General features: G+C 53.5%; 1 protein-coding gene across 1 annotated transcript; it reads right to left on the reverse strand.

Moving 5' to 3' along the window:
* Positions 1-66: 66 nt before the first annotated feature.
* Positions 67-22,401, reverse strand: SAMD4B (sterile alpha motif domain containing 4B). The gene is made up of 13 exons (XM_077773883.1): positions 22,304-22,401; positions 21,198-21,600; positions 11,898-12,368; positions 7,929-8,168; positions 7,274-7,383; positions 7,048-7,134; positions 6,006-6,348; positions 5,255-5,340; positions 4,634-4,752; positions 3,885-4,083; positions 3,603-3,726; positions 1,618-1,701; positions 67-1,408 (listed from the first exon to the last, which is right to left on the reverse strand). Exons 1-13 carry the CDS (start codon positions 22,340-22,342, stop codon positions 1,380-1,382), a joined length of 2,334 nt encoding a protein of 777 aa, XP_077630009.1. The 5' UTR covers positions 22,343-22,401; the 3' UTR covers positions 67-1,379.
* Between the last annotated feature and the right edge of the window lie 2,932 nt (positions 22,402-25,333).

Below are 25,333 nucleotides of genomic sequence, written 5' to 3' on the forward strand. Positions count from 1 at the left end.
TTTGGTTTTTTGTTTTTTCCCAACATTTTGTATCTTTAATAACATACACAATGGTTACCAGCCATATTCATAACAAAAGTTATTCATAAAATGTATCTAAAAATAACATTTTTTTTTCCTTTTCGGTGTGAAAAGCTTGAGAATGTCCCAGTGGGGGTGGGGGTGGAGGGGTTGAGTAGGAAGAGGGGGTTGGAATAGGGGACCCTGGCTTCCCCACAGCCTGAACCCCCAAATCCCCTCCCTCCACCTGGGCCCCAGCACAACCCCTCAGCAGGAACAGAGGCCAGAGGGTCTGTACGACCCCACGGCTGGGACAAATCTCTGGGTATGATCTAGTGTTCCACTTAAGTGAGGTCATGACAGAATGGGGGGGGGTGGGGGAGGATGAAAGAAAAGTGGGCGGGGAAAGAAACCAAAAACCAAACAATCCCCTTTCCCTCATTCCTGACCCCCGAGTCTTTAGCAAGCAGACCTGGGAGTGGACAAGGGCATGTTGGTTGTGGGAAGGGGATGTTAAGGCAACAGACTTCCTGACCTCACTCGCTGCCCTGGCTCCCAGCCTTCAACCTCTGCATCTGGGGAGCCAGGGCTGGGGGGGAGGGGGGATGGGCTAGGGGGTCTGGAGGAGGGGGCTCTGCCCCCTCCCCTTGTAAAATTCAGGCTCCCCCTGCCACTTTCTTGGCTCAGAGAGAGGCCTGGGGATTCTAAAAATGAGAGGGAATGATCAGAGAGAAAAACCGTTAAGAACTATATAAATATGCATCTTAAATAGGCCTAAGAAATTAATTGTAGAGAACCTCTGATAAACAGGGCAAAAGGAAGTGAGGGAAAGGAGGGTGGCTCCTGTCCTTGGGGAATGACGAGAATGGGGAAGAAGGTGGTGAGGGGAGAGGAAGAGGCTCCTCCCCTCACCCAGCACCTTCTCCTCGGCCCCTCTCAAATAACATCCAGGAGAGCAGGTTACCCATCCCACTCTCTCCCCACGAACATCAGATGGTTCTGAGGAGGCCCCGCAAGACAGGGGGGGAGCAGCTCCCCTGGGAGGGGCAGGGGGCCGAAGTCCGGAGGAGGCAGGGGTGGGACGGGGCCAGGTTGGGGAGGAGGGAGGGAAGGAGGGGCGGTCGGGCTGGCCGGTCCCTGCCCCTTTATCCTGGCTGCCCCCTACCTCCCTGAGCCTCGGCAGAGGCCCCTGGACGGGCCTGGGAGTGAGCAAGGCGTGTGCCAATGTTAAACAAAAGTTAAAAGGGTGAGAGAGTAGAAAAATACTAGAATGTATAGCTGAGCCAGCCCTCCCTCTCGCTGTCGCGGAGAAGCCCGTTGGGGGTTGGCCCCCGCCCGCCGCCCAGGGAGCCTATGGGTGCGCTGGGCTGTGGGTCCCGTCAGATGGTGGAGGTTTTGTCTGTCCCATCTGTGGTAAGAGAGGGAGGAAGGGAGGAAGATCAGCAACTGGCGGGAGGCCCAGGAAAAGGCGCTCGGGCAGCCTGTCATCCCGGTCAGGCCCTCCCTGGAGGCTGGCCTCCCCTAGGGACCCCTCAGGATGCTCTGAGTTGCTCAGTTCAGAGGCGGAGACGCTGCCGGGTAGGTGGGAGCTGGGTCAGGGGAAGAGGAAATGCTCACCACCCAAGGCGTGTTCTGTCATGCTCAGACACAGAGACTCCAGAGTGGGATTGATCTCCAGGTCAGGCCCAGGGACCGGGCAGTCTGAGGGCGAGAGAGAAGGGAGGCATGAGCGCTGAACTGAGGTGGAAAGCGGGACGTGGGACACAACGGACTAGATGCAAGGGCATGGGGGAGGGGCCGGGAGGGATGAGAGGGAAAGGAGGGAGGCGGAGGGAGGCAAGAGACCGAAACACGGCGTGTGAGACGCGGTACAGCCCGGACGGAAGGGCTGACTGGGCACAGATGAAGGACACAGGCGGGCCTGGGTGCGTCATGGTGCGGGCAGAGGCTCGACAGTGCAGACGAAGCCTGATCAGCAGACCCGGGGAGTGCTGGGAAGCCGAGGGGGCTTCCTGGAGGCCACACGCTATATGCTGCCCCAGGCACAGTATGGGGGTGTGCCCCAGGCCCTGGGCAGCCCCGGACTCCTGGACAGATGACCTGCCCTGTACTTGGTGCAGAAGCGTCATTAGAACCCTTCCCATCACCACTTGGACTTGCTTCTCCGGGCAGGGCGTCATCTGGGCAGGCCCAGCAGGCGGGGCAAATCAGGACGGCGGCCCTGGGGCTTGTCCTCAAGCCACCTCTCAGAGGGCCCTCCTGCTCTGGTGTCTGGGACACCAGAGGACACTCCCTGAGCCGACCTGACCCCGCCCCACGCTGCTGGAAACCCCCTCCTTGGCTCCTGGGGCCGCTCAGGGGGGAGCCCGAGCTTTCTGCCTGAGTCAGAGGCCGCCGCTCCCCTTGCAGTCTCACCTGCCCTCACGTTCCCAATGAACCCTGAGCACCGGCCACGTCGGACACCTAACTGTCTCTTCTTAGCAAAAACCTTTTTTTGACCTTGGGCAGGTCACCTTTTCAGTGTTAGATTCAGGACTGGCCTGACGGGCAGGACACCAGTGCCCTCATGTGTGCGGCCGGGCGTATGTGCCCGGCCAGGTGCGGGGAAAGCAGCGGGACACACGGCCCAGCCCACAAAGGGAACGGTTTCCATTTTTCTGCTCGTGCAGGTCATCCATCCGGCCGTTTAGCCCGGTCATGGATGCCTGCCTCGTGCCAAGCCCGACACTAAGATGAACACAATGGACAGGGCCTCTGCCTGTGACAGATGGCAGTTCACATAATCTGCTAAATCAAAAATCCCCGCTGATTTGGCAGTTTATGACACAAAGAGCTTAGGGTCACCTGCAAATCTAATTAAAATTTTTTTTGAGCAACTCCACCTCCGATGTGGAGGGTGGAACTCACAATGGCAACATCAAGTGTTGCATGCTCTACGGAGGAGCTAGCCAGGCGGCCCCCTCAGCTGCAAAGCTGAGACCTCTCCAGAAGCAGCCTCCGTGGCTGGCAGCAGGCCGGGCGCAGGGTGCGGGTCATCCCCCCTTGACGAGCAAGGCAAGGCTGGCTTCCTCTAAGCCCCCTTTTGCCCGCTTCACCTTCATTCTGCTCTCATCTCTCGGCTGGCCTGTGAACAGGGGGAAAAGAGCTCTTTCCTCACAGACTCTTTAGTGTAGAACCTGATCCGGGAACTGACTCTTGCCTGGTTTCCGCCTGGAAGAATCCCGGGGCGCTGACACGCGGGACTCCCCCCCCACAGAAGCCCTCGATGCTCTGTTATCCCCTCCACCCCTTCCAGACTCAATGTTCAATGACCCTCTAAAGAGATGGTGACAGAGACCAAGAAGGACTCAAAGACTGTGACACAGGAAGGGAGAGGTGAGGAGATGCAGGGGAGCGGACAGGAGACTGAGAGAAAGCAGGGTCTGAGAAAGGAAACTGAAGTGGGGCACGAGGGAGGGTACAAGAAAAGCCATGATGTGGGAAGATGGGTGCAGAGTGGCGGGAAGGAGAGGGAGAGGTGCCCGAGCAGGGGAGAAAAGGACCGTGGGGAAAGGCCGCGAAGGGTGCTGTGGAGGCAGAGCGCCAAGGGCAGGGCAGTTTACCTGGAGGGAACATGAGGATGGCCTGGGGCGACGAGTGGACCGGGAGGGAGTGGGTGCGCTGCACGGAGCTGCGGCTCTGGCTGGGCATGCTGTTGCTGCCCCCGGGGTTGGCAAACCATAGGCTCTGCACAGGGCACGGGGAGGGAGAAGGTGGTGAGCTGAGCGGGAAGAGGCCCGGGCGCCGGGGAGTCGGGCCCACATGCAAAGGTAGGGACACGCACAGCCCAGGCACCGCCACCCCAACCCCAGGAGCGCCGGGCCCCCTGCTTCCGGCTGGCTCACCTGTCGGCCCTGGCCCCCGAGACTGGGGCTAGTGAGGGCATGTCGCGGGGAGATGCCCCCAATGCCCGAAGGGCTCAGAAGGCCCATCCTGCCGGGCGGGAGGGCCCTGGGAGGCATGGGGAACTGCCGCTGGGTCCGCCGGGCCACCCCCATCCCCACAGAGCCAGCTATGGGAAGTGAGTTGGAGCCGAAGGCCCAGCTGTGAGAGAGAAGGCAGGGTGTCAGTTTAGGTGGATGGGGAGGGGGCCCCTCTGCCCGTCCCTTCCTCACCTCCCACACGATCCCCATGGGAAGGACAGAACACAGCCCTGCTCTGAGCAAGGACCCCGTCCCAGCCCTCGCATCACACACGCTCTCTTCTCCCGCCCCAAGGACCCCCCAGGATGGAGACGGGAGCGGACAAAGGTTTCCTCACATCCACCTAGGGCACTTCTAACTTCAGTGCTCAAGTGCGATGTGTACTATTTTGGGTGAGGACTTCAGAGCCCCCTGCACACAGCTGAAGAGAACAAGGGACAGGCAAAGGGACAGGTGCTGCTTTCTGCCAGCTCCGCACCCCACTCTAGTGGTAAGAACACCCTGATTTTCTTCTGGGAAAGTCTTCACTGGGTGACCTGTATGAGGTCACTCTGTGGATTGAATGAGGACAACCAGTTCCCGGCCCGGAACGCCACTGGCCCTCTCCGTGCTCTCCACCCACTGACAAGGGCCTAGGAAAGGAAGGCCCCTGTGCCCCCGCGGCCCCTCACCCCTTCTGCTGCCGGTAGCTCTGCATCTCTAGCGCGGCTTTGCGCGGGAAGGTCCGGAGGAGCTTCAGCACTTGCTGTTTCCAGGACAGCAGCCGTTTCTTCTGCGTCTCCGTGAACGCCTAGCATTGGGAGGGTGAAGCGGGGAGGGCATACTTTCAGATCTGCCTTCCGTTCACCCACTCACATATTCCCTGCCTGCCTGCTCGGTGCCGGGCAATGCTGGGGTGCAGGGGTGACCGGTGCACACAGAGCTCCCAGCTTAGTTGAGAAGACACACACACGATCTGAACTGCGATGAACCCCGTGAGGGAGATGCCCAGGAGCGTAAGACTGATCTGCTCTGAAGGCCCGGTGACAGCGTCCCTGAGGTACGTACGCTGGACATGAGAGCCGAGGGACCAACAGGAGGGAGGGGAAACGGACTCCCAGAAGAGGAGTAGGTATTAAGGCTCTGAGAAGGAGAGCTCAGGGCATCCACTGAGGCCAACACTGGTGAGAGACGAGGGCTGCAAAAGGGGGTGGGTGCCAGCCGGGCAGGGCCCTGAGGGCCACATGAGGAATGTGGAGCCTGGGAGGGACGGGCCAGCCCTCCCCTTCGAGGGACTCTACAGAAGGCCTCACCTCATGAGTCAGGCACTTTTCAATGAGCTGGAGGTAACTGGTGATGTTCTCCTCGTCTGGTCGGGACACCAGCAGCTGGGTGCACACTGAGGGACGAGAGAAAGGGGTACAGTCAGCCCCAGCATGGCCTCTGCCGCGGTCTAGCCCCGCCAGCCCCGGCCGGCCAGCACTGCCAGCACTGGAGGAAGAGGAAACTCAGGCTGGAGGAGTTCTAGCTAGGTGCCAGGCATAGCTCCTGGCTATCATCTGGATATACAAAGCCCACCAAAGTGGCACAGAGAGGCTGAATCATTGGCCCCAGGTCACACAGCTAAAATGACACGGACCCAAGGGTAAAATCTGCTATGCCATGCTGCCTTAGGAAAGGCTGAGCCCATTAGGAGTTTCATCATAGCTGTCCTGCGGACTTTAGTCCCCTGTGAAAGAACCAATGCCTTTGCCTTGTACTGTCCACCATTTCCACGGGCACAGTGGCTGGTCTTCTGCTCGGGCTGGAGCCACTCTGAAGTAAGAGCTGTCTCCTTCCATCACCCCGGACATACCGGAGGGCAGAATCTCTCCGGTGAGAGACTGGAATCTGTCTGCTCTGGACACACTTGCTACTTTCAGTCTCAGCCACTCTCCGAAGTGATCGAGTTCCCAGGGTACTTTAAAAAAGCTCTGCCCCCACCATTTAACTTGGCTTTGATCCCTGACAACTGGTCCAATTGGCCCCCTGTCCCAGAACTTCCCAGGCCTCGGGTGGCCTCACCTTTGCCCATCACCCGTGTAAACTGGCTGGGGATGTCTCCGTCGGCGACGGGAGCTGGGGCTGGCTCACTGCCATCAGCGGGAGCTGGAGCTGGTGGAGGGGGGTAGCTCTCCGCGGCTGGAGGGTCCTTGGCCTCAGTGCCCTGGTCTGTGCCGGGGTGAGCCAGGGGAGGCTCAGCACCTGGCAGCGGTGGCTCTCCCCGGCTCCCGTCCTTGGCAGTAGGGGTGGTGGCAGCAGCAGCAGCCACAGTGGCCTGGAGGACGCTGTAGGCCTTGATGGGGGTGATAATGATCTGCTGCAGCTCCTGCAGAGCATTCCGCAGATTCCCGCCTTCCAGCACATCCTGAGTAGGAAGGACACATCCAGGGTCACGTGCTGACCCCTACAGCTACTTAGAACGACCCCACAAGTGAGGTCAGACAGAGCTCGGCGAGGGCTGGTAGAACCCTGGGTCCTAGCCTCAGAGAAGGGAGGTAAGGGCACTACAAGCGCACACATACATACACATCTGTGTACACATGTCCCTCTTCCCCCTTCAAGGGGAAATTCCATGGGGCTCCAGGAGGTCTGGTGCTGGGGTCTCAGGGTCCCACCAAGAATGGGACAAGATTCAGCCCCAGAGATTAAAATCAAGACCCTGGGGGTGGGGGTGGGAACCAGAAGGCAAGTGGCAGGGAAAGGGGAAAAGGAGTGCAAACCAAGGAACGTATGGAGGGGAGCGAGTGGATGAGAACCAAACGAAAAGAGAGATCATGCACGCAGGGAGACATTCTGCTCCATCAGGAATGCCAGTCAGAAGTGGAAAAGAAAGGGGACAGAAGGGACTGAGTTTAACCAAGTGTGGAGACGCAGACCGGGACAAACAGGGGAGCCTCTCAGTCACAGGCAAGTGACCTCTGTGATCTGACTTGCTCTAGGCCTCCCTCCCTAGGGCTGGGACTACTGGACGTCACACCCGAGGGTTGTGAAGGCCCCACGGGGAGGCTACCCAGAGCCAGTGGGCAGCCAGCTGGCCTTGGAGAGGGGGATACCAGGTCCTCACCTTCTCCAGGGACTTGAGGACGCTCTGCCTCTCACGCAGCTTCTGGATGCTGAGGGCTATCTTGTGGCGGGCACCTTTGGTGACATTCTGTGGTAGGGGCAGAAGGGGTTAGATACTTTGGGGTGCTCCAACAAGGCCTGAAGAGATGCCAGATGCTTGGGCTTCAAGGGTACTGTCAAAATGGCGCCACCCCCAACACCTTCCCTGACGGTCCCCTTGGCTTCACCTGAGACTCCAGGTGCTGCTCAGTCAGCGTCATCATCTCCTCGTAGCTCATCTGTGAGAAGAGGGCCGCGTACTTGTGCAAGCGGAGGCTCTTGAGCCACGAAGGTACATCTGTGGAAAAGGAGAGCAAGAGGTCAGGAGCGTGGCCCTTGTGACCAAGGCAGAGGCAGGGGTGTGGGGAGGAACCAGGAATAAACCAGAGGCAACAGTAAGGACTGCAGAAAACTGGGAGGAGTAAGGGGAAAGCCAAGGGTCCCACAGCCGCTTCTTCTGCCCAGTCACACCCTTCTAGATGGCCTTCCCTGAGTTCAGGACATCTGACCCTTCCGAGCTGCTGAGGATGGCCTCACTGTCTCTAGAAGTCTTCCTAGAACCTCTGTTCCATCAGCTGCCACTGTGTCCTGGCCTCCTTGTCAGGCTACGGGATCCAAGGGTGGGGACTCCTCCCATGGGACAGGCCTGTGGGGATCTCTCTGCTCAGTCTTCAGCCCTAACGGCAGGGACTCTCTCCTCCCCTCAGACCTGTCTCTGCCTGGGGGCGGTGGGGCGGGGAGTAGAGGGTGACGGGAAGGGGGCAGCTCCCAGCTCCCTTCTGCCCTCCAAGCCACGCAGAAGCCTCTCCTCAGAGGGTGTGAGCGCTGCCCTCCCCGTCATACCTTTCATGCCGCTGCCGTCCTCCTGGAAGGTGTTCCGGCTGGAGCCCTGCTCCTCCGTCTGCTCACTGCCAGAGGAGGCCACGCTGCTCTGGGGTGAGAGGGGTGCGTGGTCGGGCGCGGTGAAAGCAGCCCGGGCCCCGAGCTCCTCCGGACTCGGCCACTCACCAGGGGCCTGGGGGCTCGTGGGGATGAGCGACATGGAGCGCTTCAGCGGGCTGGGGTGAATTTGGCAGGGGAGACCTGGCCAGAGGGGGAGAGGCAAGAGGTCAGGCTTGGCGATCTGACCACGGGAGATCGTGTCCCCTGGCTGGTGCCGTGGATGGCAGCTCAGCCCAGGAATCCAACAGGGGGAAGGGGCCCTGGGGTGTGAGGCGAACCATGTCCCAGATACTGCTCGTACCCTCACTCCCCACACGCAACCCACTGGCAGGCTCTCAGCCATGTCTTGGAATCTCTCTCCCTCCTCTTCCAGCACCCTGGTCTGAGTCACCGGTGTCCCTTGCTGGAATTCCTGCCATGGCCTCCTTACTGGTTTCTTGCCTCCTACAGTCCATTCACCTCGCAGAAGCCACGTTGATCCTTCTACAAACTCAAATCTGACCAAGTCAATCCCTGCCTTAAATCCCGCCAATGACGTCCCTTCATGCCAAGCATAAACTTCAAATGCTTCCACATGCCTATAAGGCCTGGCAGGACCTGGGCCCTGCTCACCTTTGACCTCTCACCTCCCACAACTCATCAGTCAGTTCAAGCCTTTTTGGCTCTTACTCCCCCGCCCCCACCCCCATTTGTTCCTGGAACACTCAAGCTGTCCCACCTCAGACTGTGTACTTGCTTTCTTCCTGTCTTCCTGATATCAGCAGTTGGCTTCCTCAAACCTCACCTCAGGCAAGTGTCATCTCTTCCAAGGCCTTCCCTGACTAGCTGCCCCCACCCATCTTGGTTACTCCATCATAGGACTCTTATCTTCTCCTCAGCACCTACCACATCCTGAAACGATCTTACCGAGTTATTTATTTACATGCTTATTAACTGTATGCCCCCTGCCACAATACAAGATCTGTGATCACGTCAGTGTGCCGTCAGTGATCACAGTGGGGGCTGGCCCTGAGGACTTGCTTCATTAGGATTTGTAAAGAAAATGAATGAATGAAATACATAAACTGCGTCCTCAACATCCCTGTCATTGGGCCTTACAACCCCCCAGAGATTTTTCTGGTACTGAGCTACAATCAGCTACCCATGAGGCCCAGGGACTCAGTGTGAACTGAGGCCTTCCTCCACAAGATGTTTCACACCCTCCACCCATCCCATTCCTGAGGCAGGTAAAGGGATTCAACTTGATTGTAATCATTCTCAGGACAGGGCAAGTTCCCATGAGCTTCCAGACCTTTACATCAGCTCTTCCCTCTCCTAGTTCCTTGCTCTTCCACCCTTCTCTGCCAGCACTTCAGCCTTCACTCCTCACTCAAGGGTCACCTCTTCCGTGACTTCTTCCTCTGCATCCCCTGGGGCCTGGTACTACTGCCTCCAGCCTAGCATTTACTGCCTCCATCACCAGCCGCCTGCTGCCCGCACTGGACTCTGGGCTCCTGTAGACCAGCAGCCCCACCCAATCATCTCTGCATTGCCATGACCAGGGGCAGAGCCCTCAGTTTCATAAAAGCCAAAGAGGGCACCCGTGGACCTGAGGGTGCCTCTAAGTTTAACCCAGGGAATCCAGCAGTACACCAAGTCAAAGAAAAAGACAAGGAAACGAAGCCAAAACATCTCACCCTGGGTAGGTGAGAACATCAGGGCTCAGGGGACAGGAGCCCTCTGACCCAGTCCCCAGAGAAGTTGGGAGGCAGGGACCTAGGAGCCCCAGCCTTGTTTCTGACAGAAGGGCTGGGAGGCCTGCCAGTCCTCCGCTGACACTCAGCCCAGGAAGGACGACCAGCCTGGTACAGGCTCTAAACTACGCTCCCTCAACTATGACAGGGACATCACCTGAGGGAGAGGGCAGGGCACTGACCCACCCCCTAAGGCCAGCCTCCACCTCTGCTGTGACCTCTGGGGTCCTCTGCTCAGGGCTCCTTCCAAGCCTCTGCACTTCCAGAAAATGGCACCTTTTAGGCCTAGGAGACTTGGTATAGGTTTTTGCTTTTTTCTTTCTTTTTCTTTCTCGGCCTGTCTCGGTGCCTATGGCTTCCTCCTCCTCCCCTCTCAGCCAAGGAGGCAGGCAAGGCTGAGAGGGCAGGAAATTATCTTGATTGGAATGATCCTGCAGTTCCCGAGGAGCAAGGAGCGCTGCTTGGCCAGGCACTGGCGTGGAGGCTGGCCACAGCATGAGGGCTAGAAAAACAGGAATGCCAGCCGGAGATCCAGGGCCTCACACTCTCCAAGAAACCCTGGTCTGTCCTTGGCAGCACCCCAAACCCACCCTGCCTGCCCTTACAGGCCAGTCCTTGCTGCTCCCCACTCAAAAATATGTTAATGGTTTCCTGTTTCCTGCAACTGCTTGAAATTAAAATGCTTCACCCTATGCTTCAAGGCCCCCCAGAATGTGGTCCTAATACGCTGAGATCTGGGAGCCAAGAGAGATCTGCACTAAAATTCTGGCTCTGCCACCTATTAATTTTACGATCCCGGGCAGTCACTTCATTTGCCCCCTCTGCCTCCGATTCCAAGTAATGTCCTTGGCACAGGGGCGGGCACATAGTGAACATGGATGTTTGCTACTGCTATTACTCGTTTAAGTCCCTGCACGTCTCCATCCCAGCCAGACCTGTCTGCATACTCCAATTTGCTACCCCGTGCCTTCCTTTCATGCCGTGTCCCCTACCTGGAATGCCCATTTCCTTTCTTCTGGTTCACACCCCCTTTCTGACACTGTCTCGACTTAGACCTTTCATAGCTGCTATCCCCACAGGGGGAGGAAGAAGAGTATGGGGGCCCTGCAAGGGTTGCCTCTCCCCTTAATGAGGTCTAAGCATCTGTGGGAGGGTCACTTTTAGGTGGAGGCAATGTCACATAGTAGTGACAAGTATGAGGGTGGAGCCAGACTGCCTGGATTTCAATTCTGGCTACACCACCTGGGGCAAGTGACTTTTGTGCGACTCAGCCAAAGAATTTATATGCATAAAGTTCTCAAAGCAGCTTTCGAAAAAGACTGAATGCTCAATAATCTTAGCTAGAATGATCATTATTAGTATGTTTTCCAAATCTGGACCCAGAAACTATGATGCTCTGAGACTATAAAACAAGGTCTAACACCCTCCGGGTTGCTTCAGTTGCCAGAAATGCGCTCCCATCCCCGTTTTCCCTGATTCTTTTTTTTTTTTTTTAATGTTTTATTTATTTTTGAGAGAGAGAGAGAGAGAGAGTGAGCGAGCAAGCAGGGGAGGCTCAGAGAGAAAGGGAGACACAGAATCTAAAGACAGGCTTCAGGCTCTGAGCTGTCAGCGCAGAGCCTGATGCGGGGCNCCGACTTAGTCCTTTCATAGCTGCTATCCCCACTGGGGGAGGAAGAAGAGTATGGGGGCCCTGCAAGGGTTGCCTCTCCCCTTAATGAGGTCTAAGCATCTGTGGGAGGGTCACTTTTAGGTGGAGGCAATGTCACATAGTAGTGACAAGTATGAGGGTGGAGCCAGACTGCCTGGATTTCAATTCTGGCTACACCACCTGGGGCAAGTGACTTTTGTGCGACTCAGCCAAAGAATTTATATGCATAAAGTTCTCAAAGCAGCTTNTTTATTTTAAAACATAACAAGACAAAACCAGAGTGTCACTGCATTTGGGCTCAACAAAACATGTGTGAAGGTCAGATATGGCTCCTGGAGTGTCAATTCACGGCCTCTGCACTGTGTCAGGAAGCTGAGGCCCAGGTAAGTTATGAGATGTGCCCAGGACCAAAGGGCAAGTAAAGAGAGAGCCCAGGTTGACCTTTATCAAATAGGGTGTGGCTTCCTGGGACCCCCACTGCCTCACCTGTGTTTGCGCTGCTCCCAATACTGTTGATGGCTGGCGGCACTGAGCTGGATGGGTGGAAGGGCACGTGTCCGTTTTCCCGGGGTGGCTTGTCCTGCCAGCCTGACCCTGCCTCCCCGGGGCCCAGCTCTGCAGGGCCGCCCCACTCATCAGAGCCTTGGCGTGAGTGGTAGGCGGGCTCAGGCCGGGTGCGGAAGCCGCTGGCCAGCCGCTCTTCCAGGTGGCTCAGCCAGAGGGCCAGTGCGTTGCGGTCCTCCAGCGTGGTGGCCGGGTGGATGAGGGCGTAAGAGAGCAGCTGGCGGCTCTCCTCGATGAAGGCATTGCTCTCGATCGAGTAGGCCAGCACTTTCTGCAGCAGCCTCATGTACTCTGACTTGGCCTCCGTGTTGCCTGGCTGAAGCAGGGGCAGGTGGGACAGCAGGAGGGACACCACCTTCTCTTTGGACTCCTGCTGCCACTGGCTGACGATGGCTGCAGACGGAGCAAAAGAGAACGTGAGGGGGGCCAGGGTGGGGGACTCGCTAGAAACTCGGAAGGGCTGCCTACAGCCCGCTCCCTCAGCTCCAACCTCCTTTCCCTTCTCCCTTCATGACCCCCCTGACCTCTGAGCTTGTCCTTCATAGACGTGAGACCAAATGCACTCGCCCTATTCCACAGTAATTTTTCCTGGTTCCAACACTCCTACTCTCCCAACACCTGCTGTGGCCCCCAATCAGCCAAACTTGCTACTGTGGAAACTGAGCTCTTCCTGATGTCCCCAGGCCTGCCCATGCTGCCATATCCTTGTTCTTTCTCTTCATGGCCTCTATCTCCTTTCCCCTGTCAAAAGAGTCTCCTTCCTGACAGTGGATGACAGTGGAATATGATGGTTAAAAGTTTGGGCTCTGGAATCAGACAGTTTGGACTCTCCAACTTATTAGCTAGGTCTTGGGCGAGTCACCTTGAACCTCATGTGCACACGGATTTCCTTACCCGAAAAGTTGTGGGGATAATTACAGTACCCATTTCACAGTGTTGCTTTGAGATCCAGTAGGCTAATAAAGAATGGAAAGTGGCCAGGCATATAAAAGAATATATTTACTAAATGCCTGCTGTTTTTTCAACTGGCAGAGACCAGCCTCTAGATTATCCTCTTCCAATTGGTCCCATTTCTCTTCCTAAAAGCACACCAAGATGTTATGTTCCTGACCGGGCGCTTACAAAGGCAACCAACAGACTCAAGTTCAGGAACTCCTAGTCAACAGCACCTTCATTTTTAGGGTGCTCCCCACCTCCTATCCCTCCAGATAAAGATGTGGGATACCCCCGCCTTCCCTGGGGCTCTCTTCGCACCACATTCATCCAAGTTTCCACACTCCCATTGAGATCCGAGGCTTGAACGTACAATAATCTCCTTCCTCCCATTCACATTCTCTGTCTTCTAATGGACTGCCTAAACGTGCCCTCCTCCAGGAAGCCTCACTGGCCAGTCCATGCCACGGTGATCTGATGACATCTCCCTCCCATCTCACAGTGCGAGGGCCTAAATCGGTCTCATAGAGATGAGCCAGGTTTCCCCTTTTGACCCAGAAGGGCACTCTGAAAGTTATATGGCCCCAGAGCTGCCACACACAAAGGAGGCCTTGGGAAGGAACTGTTACGGGTCTGAGTGTCCTCCCTGAAAACCTTGTTACCACTTCTGTGACTAGCTCCATGGACTGCAGGATGGCAGAAAATGCTGACAGGGCAAAGGAAACACTTAACATCCGTAGCCCTAAGAAAATGAATCATACATGACTCCCAACTCACCATATAACTACACATTCTCTTGGCCTGGGACTCTCTGCTCTAAGCTTCATAAAGAACCCCTGATGAAGTGCCCAGGGATTCATCCATTCATTCAGAGCCATCAACTCTTGCTATGCCCACAGTACTGGCCAAAACAGAACAGTAATGCTACATAATAATAATGATAATGATAACATTTATTGAGCATTTACTACATGCCAAATACTATGCTAAGAACCTCACCTTCAACTCTTTTTAATATCGCCACTTTATGGATGAGGGACTAAATTCCAGGATGTGGAATCACTTCCTCAAACTGACAGCCAGGTCTGTCAGCTCCAGAATTGGGAGGAACTTTTACCAACAGTACTATACTAGTTCACCAATGCCAAGTCTCTTGTTCTCCACCCCTTCCCCTCTGCCATCCCTGGCTTTCCAGATCTCACGCAGGACCTTCCACTCAAGGCTAGGAAACCTTGCTGAACCAGCTCCCCATGACTACAAGGCTGTCTCTTACATCATCTCCATATCTAAGGATGTTTCCGAGGTGGGACAGGCCCTCCTGACTTCAGGAAGTCTTCACCTTTCCCACCCTCCCACCTCCAAATGGCACGAGATCATATAGAAACAAATACCCTGGCACCCCATTCTCCTGACTTAATCCCTGAGTTTCTGGCTCTTGACGAGAAGGAGAAATATAGCGATGAAGATCAGGGACAGAAAGTCAGAGACTTACATCCCAGCTGTGTTATGCCGTTGCCTGGGCAATACGTTTCCACCTTGGGAAAAGAGAGATTACAGGTCTGCTGAGAGGATTTAGGGAGACCGTGCATGTAAAGCACCTGACAGAGTCTCTGCCCACAGTGAGCACTTAGTATGACTCAGTGACTGGTATTTTTCTCCCTTCTCCTCCAACAGTCAGCCTACTCCTTCCAGCCCTACGCTGATGTTCTCAATCGCTGTTGTTTAGGCCTTACAGAATAGCCAGTGGCATCTGGGACAGAGAGAGGCCTTGTCTAGTCCCTCCCCCACCCCAGAATACTGCCAGGACCCCAGGGCTAAGGGACGCAGCTTCTCCTCTGGTACTGCCAGGAGACGTGACAGAATAGTCCCAAGGGCTGGGCTCAATGAAGGACCTTGTTCTACCGCGGAAAAAGGAGAGAGTGGTTTTGGACGACTGGAGGCTGACCCTGGGGAAATGTGTGTTCACGGGTCTGTGTAGCGGTGCGGTGGGGAGGGCGGGCCTCCCATGACTGGGAAGCATCAGTAAGCACTGGAACTGGTCCAAGGAATTTGCGCAGCCTCAGGCCCCTTGGGGTGAGCCCAGCTGGGGCTGCAGATGATGGGTGGGGATGAAACTTTGTTTCCGGCTCAGATCAGAAAAGTCTGCCCAGAGCTGAGGCACAGCAGGGGCCCAATGAATACCTGCACAATTGAACCCAGATGGTCTTCTGGAAGGTAGTGGCTTCTATGTGTGTATAACGTGCCCTCTCGAGGATCCCCCTGACCTCAGATGACCCTCTCTTATGTCCTAGCAGAGTATACTGAGCGAGGGCACAAGTTCAACAGGCAAACTTGCCTGGATTCAAAATCCACCTCTTCCTCCATGACCTAGCTCAACATAATCATAGGCCAGTCCTTTAAGCTCCTTGAGCCTGGTCTCCTCTTCTGTGCAGTGGGGGTAGCAAAAGCCACTACGTCGCAGGGCTGTTGTGAAGATTCAATGAGGCAATCATGCAAAGCACCTGACACGTGTTAAGTATTCCTGGCATCTTAAATATTGTCATTGCTTTTGGTTAAAGATCTAGAGCCCACGCTGTTTTGGGCCGTGGGGAGCAACGAATACGGGAGGGCACATCTGGGACTCCCCCGTAAGATTCCCAACAGGGGTGGGGGATTTCACGCAGTTATTTACCAAAAACAGACGTCTCTCTGATTCCTCTGAGCTCGAGGCACAACAAGCAGTGATGAAAGTCTGGAGGTGGGAGGACGGGGGAGGGGCTGGGAGCGCTGCGATACCGAGGGCTGCTGCTCCCCAAGCTGCAAACCTGGACTCTGCAGGCATGGAGAGGGCCTGAGAGACTGTTCCTGAGCATCCTCCTTGGCCAGGTGACCAGAACCAAGTAGGCCATGACCCTGGGTCCTGGCAAATCACAGGACCCAAACCTATCTTGGAGACTGCCACAGAGCAAATCCATTTTTACGTGCCGGGCTGTGGCAACAATCGTGGCAGCCTCAGGCACTGTCACGGGGCCTGGGGTTTGGCTGCAAGCACGCCCCCCTCTACCTCACCCCTGCTCACACAAACACAGGGGAGGCCCAGGGGGCTAGCATTTTTGTTTGATGAACTGTGTCAGTAGAGCTTGAAAGGGAGGGTGGAGGCATGCGAGTTGAGCTCTGGTGACTCATTCAGCCACGGCCCCCTACTGACCTCAGTTTCCCCACCCAGATTCAGTGAGCCAGAGAGGGAGGAGCTCAAACCTGCTGGATACATGGGCTCTGACTCAGAGGACAGGAGGAGGAAAAAAATGCAGTAAATGTGGCCCAGGAAGCCGAAGGACCAGGGAGGGAAGGGGATTTCAGCTTTCCTGGCTCCAGTCCTTTAGTCCAAGTCAGCATCGGGAGGAAAGAGAGGGCCAGCACTCCTCACATAGCTCCAACAGGCAGGGAAGACGGCCCCGGGAGAAGCAGACAACACGGGGAAACCTGGGGCCTCTCCTTCTGGTTCCAGAGACCCTCAGGGTATGGCTTTTCTGTTCCTGGGTACTGTTTCAGATCCTGCTTCCGTGAAACCAACGCTGGCTGCCTGGGCTGGGGGATTTCCTGAAACCCTCGCAACTGCTTGAGAGGAAGGAATGGCCCAGACCAGATCCCCCTTCTGCAGTCCCAACTCCCCACTCCCAGCAGTTCACCGCCTCCTGGGCCCACCCAGAATCAGCGTCAGTATCAGGACAAGCGCTTCGCCACTGGATGCATGCGAGAGCCAGCTAGGAAGCTTAAAAAGTATCAGACTCGTTGGGGATAGGACCTAGGCCTCAGATTAGTTTTATAAAGTCCCTGAGTGATTCTGACATGAAGTCAGGGTTGGGGCTCACTTGCCTAGATCAAGTCCTCTGCACTCCCTGCCTTTTTTTTTTTTTTTTTTAAAGTCCGTTTTATTTGAGAGAGGGGTTGGGGGGAGAGCATACAAATGCAATGAGCAGGAAAGGGGCAGAGAGAGAAAATCCCAAGTAGGCTCTGTGCTGTGCTGTCAGTGCAGAGCCCAACGCAAGGCTTAATCCCACAAACTGTGAGATCATAGTCTGAGCCGAAATCAAGAGTCAGATGCTTAACCATCTGAACCACCGGGTGCCCCATCTGCCCATTTCTTTCTTTCCTTCTTCCCTTCCTCCCTCCCTTCCTTTTTTTCCGAGAGAGAGCACAAGGGAGAGGAGCAGAGAGAGAGAGAGAACCTTAATCAGCCTCTACACTCAGTGGGCTCAATCCCACAACCCTGAGATCATGACCTGAACCAAAATCGAGAGTTGGACACTCAACCAACCGAGCCACCCAGGCGCCCCCCCCGCCATCTCATAAAACATTAAGAACTATTACTTTAGAAAAATGTGCTGAGCCCACAAAGTAATATGCTTGGCCGTGGCTCTGCCTTCTTTGGTGCGTTATTTCAGGGCCAAGAGGCACTTGGAAAGTATCTAGAACAACCCTCTCACTGTCCAGATATGGATCCTCAGGCTCAAGGGGGGTAGAGCTGGTCCAATGCACAAGAGGTTTCAGTGGCAGAGTTAGAGCTAGAACCCTCATATGTACTGATTCCTCATGTCCCGGAACAGATGAACCATCCAGCAGGGTACCATCTCTCAAACTGTCTAGTCAGCAGAAGAACCTGGGTATGTGTTCCCAGGCCCATCCCCTCAGGATTCTGACTTCGTGGGTTGGGTCGGGGTTGGGGGCTGGATTTTAAGAGTCACTTCCCTCCCACCAGGTGATGTGAGCGATGACACAAGTTGGGAAACAGAAGGGAATGGGGAGGCCATAACAAACCAGGGAAGAAAGTCAGAGGGTGCACAGTTCCTCCCACAGGGCAGGCCTCTAGGCCCAGGAAGAAGCTCCTTCCTTCACAAATAAGGCAAGGGGGCTGTTCTACTTGAGGGGAGGACCGAGGCAGCAGACATAGGCCTCCTTAGTCATTGAGCCCCCGTATCTATTATTATTATTATTAAGTTTTTTAATGTTTACTTATTTTTTGCAGGGGGGAGAAGCGTGCGCAAGCAGGGTAGGGGCAGAGAGAGGGGAACAGGGGATCCAAGTGGGTTCTGTGCTGACCCCAGCAAGCCCAATATGGGGCTCGAACTCAGAAACTGCAAGATCATGACCTGAACCGAAGTTGGACGCTCAACCGACTGAGCAACCCAGGTGCTCCGGAGGCCCCATGTCTATTAAGAAAGAGGCATTCGAGAGCCTATAGAATTTACCTCTGTGACCACTTCTCCTTCTAGTCATGTTCTCCTCTAGTCCTGGCAGGCTTCCTGCTGACTGATGTACACCACAGCCCTCCTTCTCTCATTCTAAGTTTTCCCTACCTCTCCATCCGTCTAAGTAGTAGTCTATTATATATTCTCACCATATGACATGAGGCTGCGGCTGAAGACCTTGTATTCATATTTTCATTCATCGGTGAATTCACCCCACATCGATTCTCAACCCTGGCTAGGCATGACCCCCAAATCCCAATGCAAACCATCTGGGATGAGCATCAGGTTCTTGGTATAAAGCATGCCATGTCTTTTTTAAGGACATGTGGTAACAAGGAATCTTTTACATCCACATCACTCCAAACTAGCAGTTCCACAGAATTCGAGGAATTTATCTTAGAGAGGCTTAAAGGGGACTCATCACAGCACCGTTTGTAGGAGCAAGACCAAACATACCATAAAGGAGAGCCTATGGGTCCAGAGCCAAGAGCTCTAAAGTCAAATTCCACTTCCACCTCTGACCACTGATATGACCCAGGGCAAGTCACTAAACCTCTCCAGACCTCAGTCTCCTCATCTATAAAATGAGGGAACAGTGAAAGAGTAACTTACAGAGCTGTTATGAGGATTAAATGAGTAAAAAGGTAAAGCACTGCTTGATAGCCAGGTAGGGCTCTATAAATGGTTCTGTTCTTCCTATTATGCAGCCATTAACAATGAGGCATATACACGTGTGCTGAATATGAACCGATCTTCAAGTTACACTGTTAAGTGAGAGTGGTTAATGTGCACAGTGTTCCACTCTATGTATTAAAATAATCGGGATGCCTGGGGGGCTCAGTCGGTTAAGCAGCTGACTCTTGGTTTCAGGTCAGGTCTCACAGTGTGTGAGATCGTGACCTGCGTGGGGCTCTGCACTGACAGCGTGGAGCCTGCTTGGGATTCTCTCTCTCCCTCTTTTTCTGGCCCTTCCCCTGCTCATGCTCTTTCTGTCTCAAAACAAACAAACAAACTTAAAACAAAAAAAGATCCAAAACAGGGCACCTGAGTGGCTCAATCGGTTAAGCGTCCGACTTCAGCTCAGGTCATGATCCCATGGTTCATGGGTTGAAGCCCTGCGTCGGGCTCTGTGCTGACAGGTCAGAGCCTGGAGCCTGCTTCAAATTCTGTGTCTCCCTCTCTGCCCTTCCCAAACTCGGGCTCTGTCTCTCTCTCTCTCAGAAATAAATAAAACATTAAAAAAATGTTAAAGAAACGATCAAAACAACGAAAAGGCTGAAGGGAGACTATGTGTGTACTCATATGTACAAGGAGTACCTCACAGAACATACACCAGCTGGGAACATGTGGAGGTGTGGAAGGGAGGAGATCTTACTTTTTACCTTTCATAGGGTTTGATTTTACAAGTTACAAAAACAAATGTAAAAATTAAACATGTTCTAATAAATACACAGAGCAAACACCACTGGTGATCCCAATACGTAGACAAGATTGGCACCTAGTGCTCATCCAACTGCTCTCACAGGATGGGGTGGCAGAGCTGTGGGAGACAATGGCCTGCCCCACGCGAGTCCTACTCTGGGGACAGAGCCATGTCACTAGCAAGAACTGCTGCCACTGATGCCAGAGTAGACAAGCCCTCCCGGGAGGGGAGAGGGGGCAGGGGTGTGAAGTTGCTGAGCCCTGAGCCTGCTGCAGCCTTGCTAGGTCCTTGCTCTCACTGTCCGCCTGACTGGGACTCAAGCCGGTGTGACTTCTGGCCTGAGGAGCCACCTCACCCTACAACCAGGTGCTTCTGTGACTCGCACGTAAACATTCAGAAACATAAAGGTGATTGTTACGAAGGCGACGGGCCTGGGGAGATGAGGGAAGCCTGGCAACCCTGTGACTCCCCGGTCCCAATCCTAGCAGCCCAGGGTTTCCTTACCCATTAAAAGAGAAAAAGAAAAGCACCAATTTCATGAGGTTGTTGTGAGGACTAAATGAGTTATTCATGATAAAAACAATTGACACATAAAGTGTTTACTACATGCCAGGCACTGTTCTCAAAGCTCACAACTACCCTTAAAAGGCAAGCATAGCTCCTACCTTGACTTTAAAGATGAGGAAACCAAGGCTCAGAAAAAGCTACTTTGTTATACTGCAGATGACAGAACTGGGATCTCAACCTGGACAGTCTGACCCCAGATCCACTACAAAGTACTGCTTTCCAAGTTAGTATAACAAGCACAGCCAGCACTTGGTGTGTTTTAAGGGCTTAATGTGAGAGAGTCTTATGGGAGAGAAGATGGGATGGCTTTGGATGCACTAATGCGGAGCCCCTGGGTCCCCTTCCCAGTTACCTTCAGGTATGCCTGACATGCCCTCTTCTCTGGCCTCCATCTTACCTGTCACCGAGGTCACCAGCCCTGTGGAAGCCTAGAGGCCAGAATGGCTTCTGCAGTGTCCCTGAGAAGGTTCTCTGGCCTGACTCTTATCTATGACTGGGGCCCTTGGGAGAGTTCTAGAGAAGCCTGGCTCAGCCATCAGAATGCCAACCCCATGGTACACACAGCACCTCTCTACTGAATGCCTAGGGAACTGATATGGACTGTATCTAAATTAAAAACTCTCTTGAAGCTGTTTATGCCTTAAATCCAACTTATCTTTGGGCATAAAGAATAATTTAAGAATACTCGTGAATTTCTAGAATTCTCTCCTAAAATTCACTCTGGTGTCCTGGAGCTTGAGAAATGACTTATTTGTTCAGCTTTCAATCCCGTTTCATTAAGCAATGACTTTAGTCTCTTTCTCTTAGTCACCCAGACAAGCCACCCTCCGTAGCCCTTCCTCTGCTATGGGCAGTTTCCAGTTTGTACTGCCTTCCCCCAATAGCCACCCAGTTCATGCCTGAGGATTTCTGGCAACAAAGCCCCAGACTTATGATGATGACTTGGGAGGTCAGGGACTCCCCCTTCCCCAACCAGCTTAGAACCCACATTTCTCAGCAGCATCATGGGGTGGGCCTCCTCGGCCCTCTGATATCTGCTCCTGCTCCAGAGCTCTAGGGGTGCAGACTCACCAGCACTGTTGGCCTCCGACTCCAGCAGGTGGATGTCATTGCAGTCCGCCAGCGAGTGCTCCAGGCAGAGCTGCAGGAAGCGGGCCTGGGTGCGAGTGACCCGCTTCAGAAGTGACAGCAGGGCCACCGTCTGCTCACACTCATTCCAGCCCTTGAACCAGCCAGCGAGGATGCCCACCTGGTCACGGAACATCATGGTGCCAGGCCTGGGGCCAGGGTGGGGGGGACGGCGGTGGCGAGGGCCAGCGCCGTCACATGGTCTCGGCTCAGAGCTCCTGTTACCTCTCCCCTGAGGGCCAGGGCTTGAGGACGTTCCCTGGCGTGGTGGCAGCGGGCAGAGGGGGGAGGAGGAAACCTGCTCACATCGGGGGAGGTCTTGGTCCAGCCACACCTCTCCAGGCTCCTAGAAAAGGAAGGAAAGTGTCAGACACAATGAAAGGGCTAGCACTGGCCTGGCGAGTGCGGGCTGAGAAGGTGAGGAGGCTTTATGCCTTCCTCTCCCAGGGTATCTGCTCTGCTAAGCTCCTGGGAAAAAGATGAAGCCACCACCAGATACTAAACCAACTTTCCCACCAACCTGCAGATGCAGAGAAAAGCCCTGACTGGGAATCAGAAAGACCAAGAAGACGATGCCCCTCAGTCCTGGCTGTCAAGGGCCAAAGGAAGCAGAGTAAGTTGGTAGGATTTTCCAGAAACGGGAAATAGGAGAGGCTGCACACTACAGGGAAAGATCTGAATTAATGGAGACCTGGTCCCAGGTGACATGTGACCCCCAGCACATGCCCTGACCTACCTCTTCTGAGAGTGGTAAGGAGTGACTGCTCACCTGCTAAGAGGACCCCACTTATATATATTATATATAAGTATATATATAAGATTATATACATTATTTCAATCAAAGACTCATAAAGCTAGGATGTGAGTGGGTGGTGACCTCCACGGGGATCTCGAGTATGCAGACACCTCAGTGACCAGTAACTGCCTGGGTGCCCAAGGGCAGGGGCAGGGACAAAGGCTTTTTCAAAGACCTGGGGGATCTCCCCTCCTTCAGCCCAGCGCTGCCGCTCCAGAAAAGGCGCAGCTCTGCTCTCTACCATCCCACTCACCTCTGCTCTGAGCTGAGTCTCCACAGACCTCTTCTTCATTCCTCTGAAGGCTACTCCTGACCCAAGTTCCCTGGCTTCCCAAGATGCCAGGCTGCCTGTCATCCAGACTCCTAAGAGCACGGAGGATGCCAACTTGAGAAGGGTCACATTCAAAGTGAGAAACTCCCCAGCAAGAAAGTGTTCAAATTCCTCTCCTGGACAGGAACTACACAGGAGCTGTGTTAACTGGGCAGACAACAGGCCTATTCTTCAGCTGACGGATTTCTGGACGCGACTCTGAAGCCTTTTTCTAAGTGTCTCGAGCTCCAGGTCTCCGCTCACATTTCCCTGTCTGTCCCGCAACCAGTGCCTTGGCTCTATCCCCAAACCACATTTGGCTCCATCTCCCTCTGGCTGCCAAAGGCCTGAGGACGCCACACAAAGACCCACTGAACCTGCTGGGCTCAGGTCTTAGGGAGCTACTGCCATCTCCCTGACCTCCTGTGCTCTTGTTGAAGATGGCTGTGAGGTGCGTCTGACAATGGCCATGACTCACCTGGCAGGTCCTCTGTGGGACACCTTAACAGAGCTAACTGGCCCAGATGTCAGGCCCTTTGCATATAAGGAAAAGTGTAGGGGAAAATGAAACCTTGTTCCAAGTTAACAGTCCTCCTAAAAATCTTTTTAAGGTTATTTATTTTTTTTAAATTAATCTCTAGACCCAATGCAGGGCTTAAACTCAGGGCCCTGATATCAAGAGTTGCACGCTCTTCCAACTGAATCAGCCAGCTGCTCCTAGAAATCTTTTTGTTATTTATTGTTTTAATTTTTTAAAGTTTATTTATTAAAACAGCTTTTAATGTTTTTTATTTATTTCTGAGAGAGAGAGAGAGACAGTGTGAGCAGAGGAGGGTCAGAGGGAGAGGGAGATACAGAATCTGAAACAGGCTCCAGGCTCTGAGCTAGCTGCCAGCACAGAGCTCGACGCAGGGCTCGAACCCACGAACCGTGAGATCATGACCTTAGCCGAAGTCAGACGCTTAACCGACTGAGCCACCCAGGCGCCCCTAAATTTATTTATTTTGAGAGAGAGAGAGAGAGAGAGAGAGAGAGAGAGAGAGAGAGAACAAGCATGCATGAGCCGGGTAGGGGCTGAGAAAAAGGGAGAGAGAGAATCCCAGGCAGGCTCCATGCAGTCAGCACAGAGCCCAACATGGAGCTCGATCTCACAAACTAGGAGATCATGACCTGACTGAAATCAAGAGCTGGACGCTAAACTGACTGAAACACCCAGGCGCCCCCAGACATCTCTTTTTTTAAACTTTAAAAAAAAAAATTATTTATTTCTTAGAGAGAGAGAGAGAGAGAGAGAGACGGCTTGAGCAGGGGAGGTTCAGAAGGAGAGGGAGACACAGAATCAGAAACAGGCTCCAGTGAGACGCGGGGCTCGAACCCACGAACAGGGAGATCATGACCTGAGCTGAAGTCGGACGCTTAACCGACTGAGCCACCCAGGCACTCCCAGACATCTTTTAAAAAAGGAATCAAATGTTGCTTCCTGGCTTAAAATCCTCCAATGATTTCCCATTGCACTTACATAAAACCTAAACTAAAACTGAATGGATCTTGGTCTAGAGGGCCCTGCGAGACGCCTGTGGCCTCTCCAATTTTATCTTGTACAAGTTTTCTATTCACTAGAATTCTCTTCCCCCAGACCTATAAATGGCTGTCCCCTACTTGTCACTCAGGTCTCAGCTCAATGTTACTTCGTCAGAGACAGCTTCCCTGGTCTGACCTAAGGGGTCTGTCACGTTATTTAGGCTATTTCTTCTCTACAATTTGACACCCTCAGATATTATTTATGTTTGTTGTTTCTCTTTCCACCAAAAAGCAAGCTACATGGTTACCAAGTGCCTGGAATCATGACTGGCACACAGACAGTGCTTAATATGTATCTGCTGAAAGAATGAATAAAGTTGTGGAAGCCACAACTGGGACTTCTACAGTCCCAGAGAAGAAGATGACAGAAGGAATGACCCACAGGATGGTAAACAGATTTAGAAACTTTATCCTAAGAGAAAAGTTTGAAGGCACTGAGGAAATTTCCCCGGCGGAAGAGAGCACTTAGAAGGAATGATATAACTGACTCTGAATATCTGAAGGGGTAGCACACAGAAGAGGAATTAGATTTGTTCTCGGACTCCGAGGAGAACCAGGGTAGATGGCTCTAAGTGAGAGGGGACACGGGAAATGCTGAGAGTCAAGAAAATGCAGTCCTAGTCTTGCCCCAGACACTGGCTGACTTTGATTTGGAGCGAGTCCGCTTCCCTTCTCTACAAAGTGTAAGATAAGGAGTCAGACTGGGTCAGACACGACAAATGCGTTTTACCTCACAGGCTGAACCAACGATTGGTAGTGCCTGCTTGGGGCACTATGGTTTGAAGGATCCTGAAGAAATGAAGCAACAGGAGTATCCATCAAAGGGCTGGGGTTAATAAATTGGGGCACACTTCATACAAAGGGATATTACGCAGCTATTAAAAACATGCTTGGTTCTGACAGCAGAATACAAAAAAAAAAAAAAAACAAAAATACCCACAGTATGCTTACATCTATATATAGCGTTTGATCTTTTACCACCAACCTGCAGGGCTGATCGTAAGCTCCATGGTAATATATACAACGCCATTTTCATAAAAAGAAAATAAAAAGTGATGCAAAAACCCTTATACACCTCGTTGTATCTACACGTGTATGTGCACAGAGCAATGTGTATAAAGACACACCGGAGACTGTTCACATTGGTTTACCTTGGAGAGGAGGAGGAATCAATAACATTCTCTTTCTATAACTCTGGAGCATTTCACCAGTTGTAAGTAAGCACGTATTGCTTTTGTAATTTTTAAATAATTAAACAAAAAATTTTTTAAGGCTGCCTTCCACTATCTGGCTCAGTGGGAGAGAATAATGTGACTAATTATCACTGTTTGCCCCGGATGCACGATGGATGAGTGGTAGTTCACATGCCTGACAAAAAATCAGTTTCCCTTT

Source organism: Crocuta crocuta, unplaced genomic scaffold, assembly GCF_008692635.1.
Source record: "Crocuta crocuta isolate KB4526 unplaced genomic scaffold, BGI_CrCroc_1.0 scaffold267, whole genome shotgun sequence".
NCBI classification, from domain to species: Eukaryota; Metazoa; Chordata; class Mammalia; order Carnivora; family Hyaenidae; genus Crocuta; species Crocuta crocuta.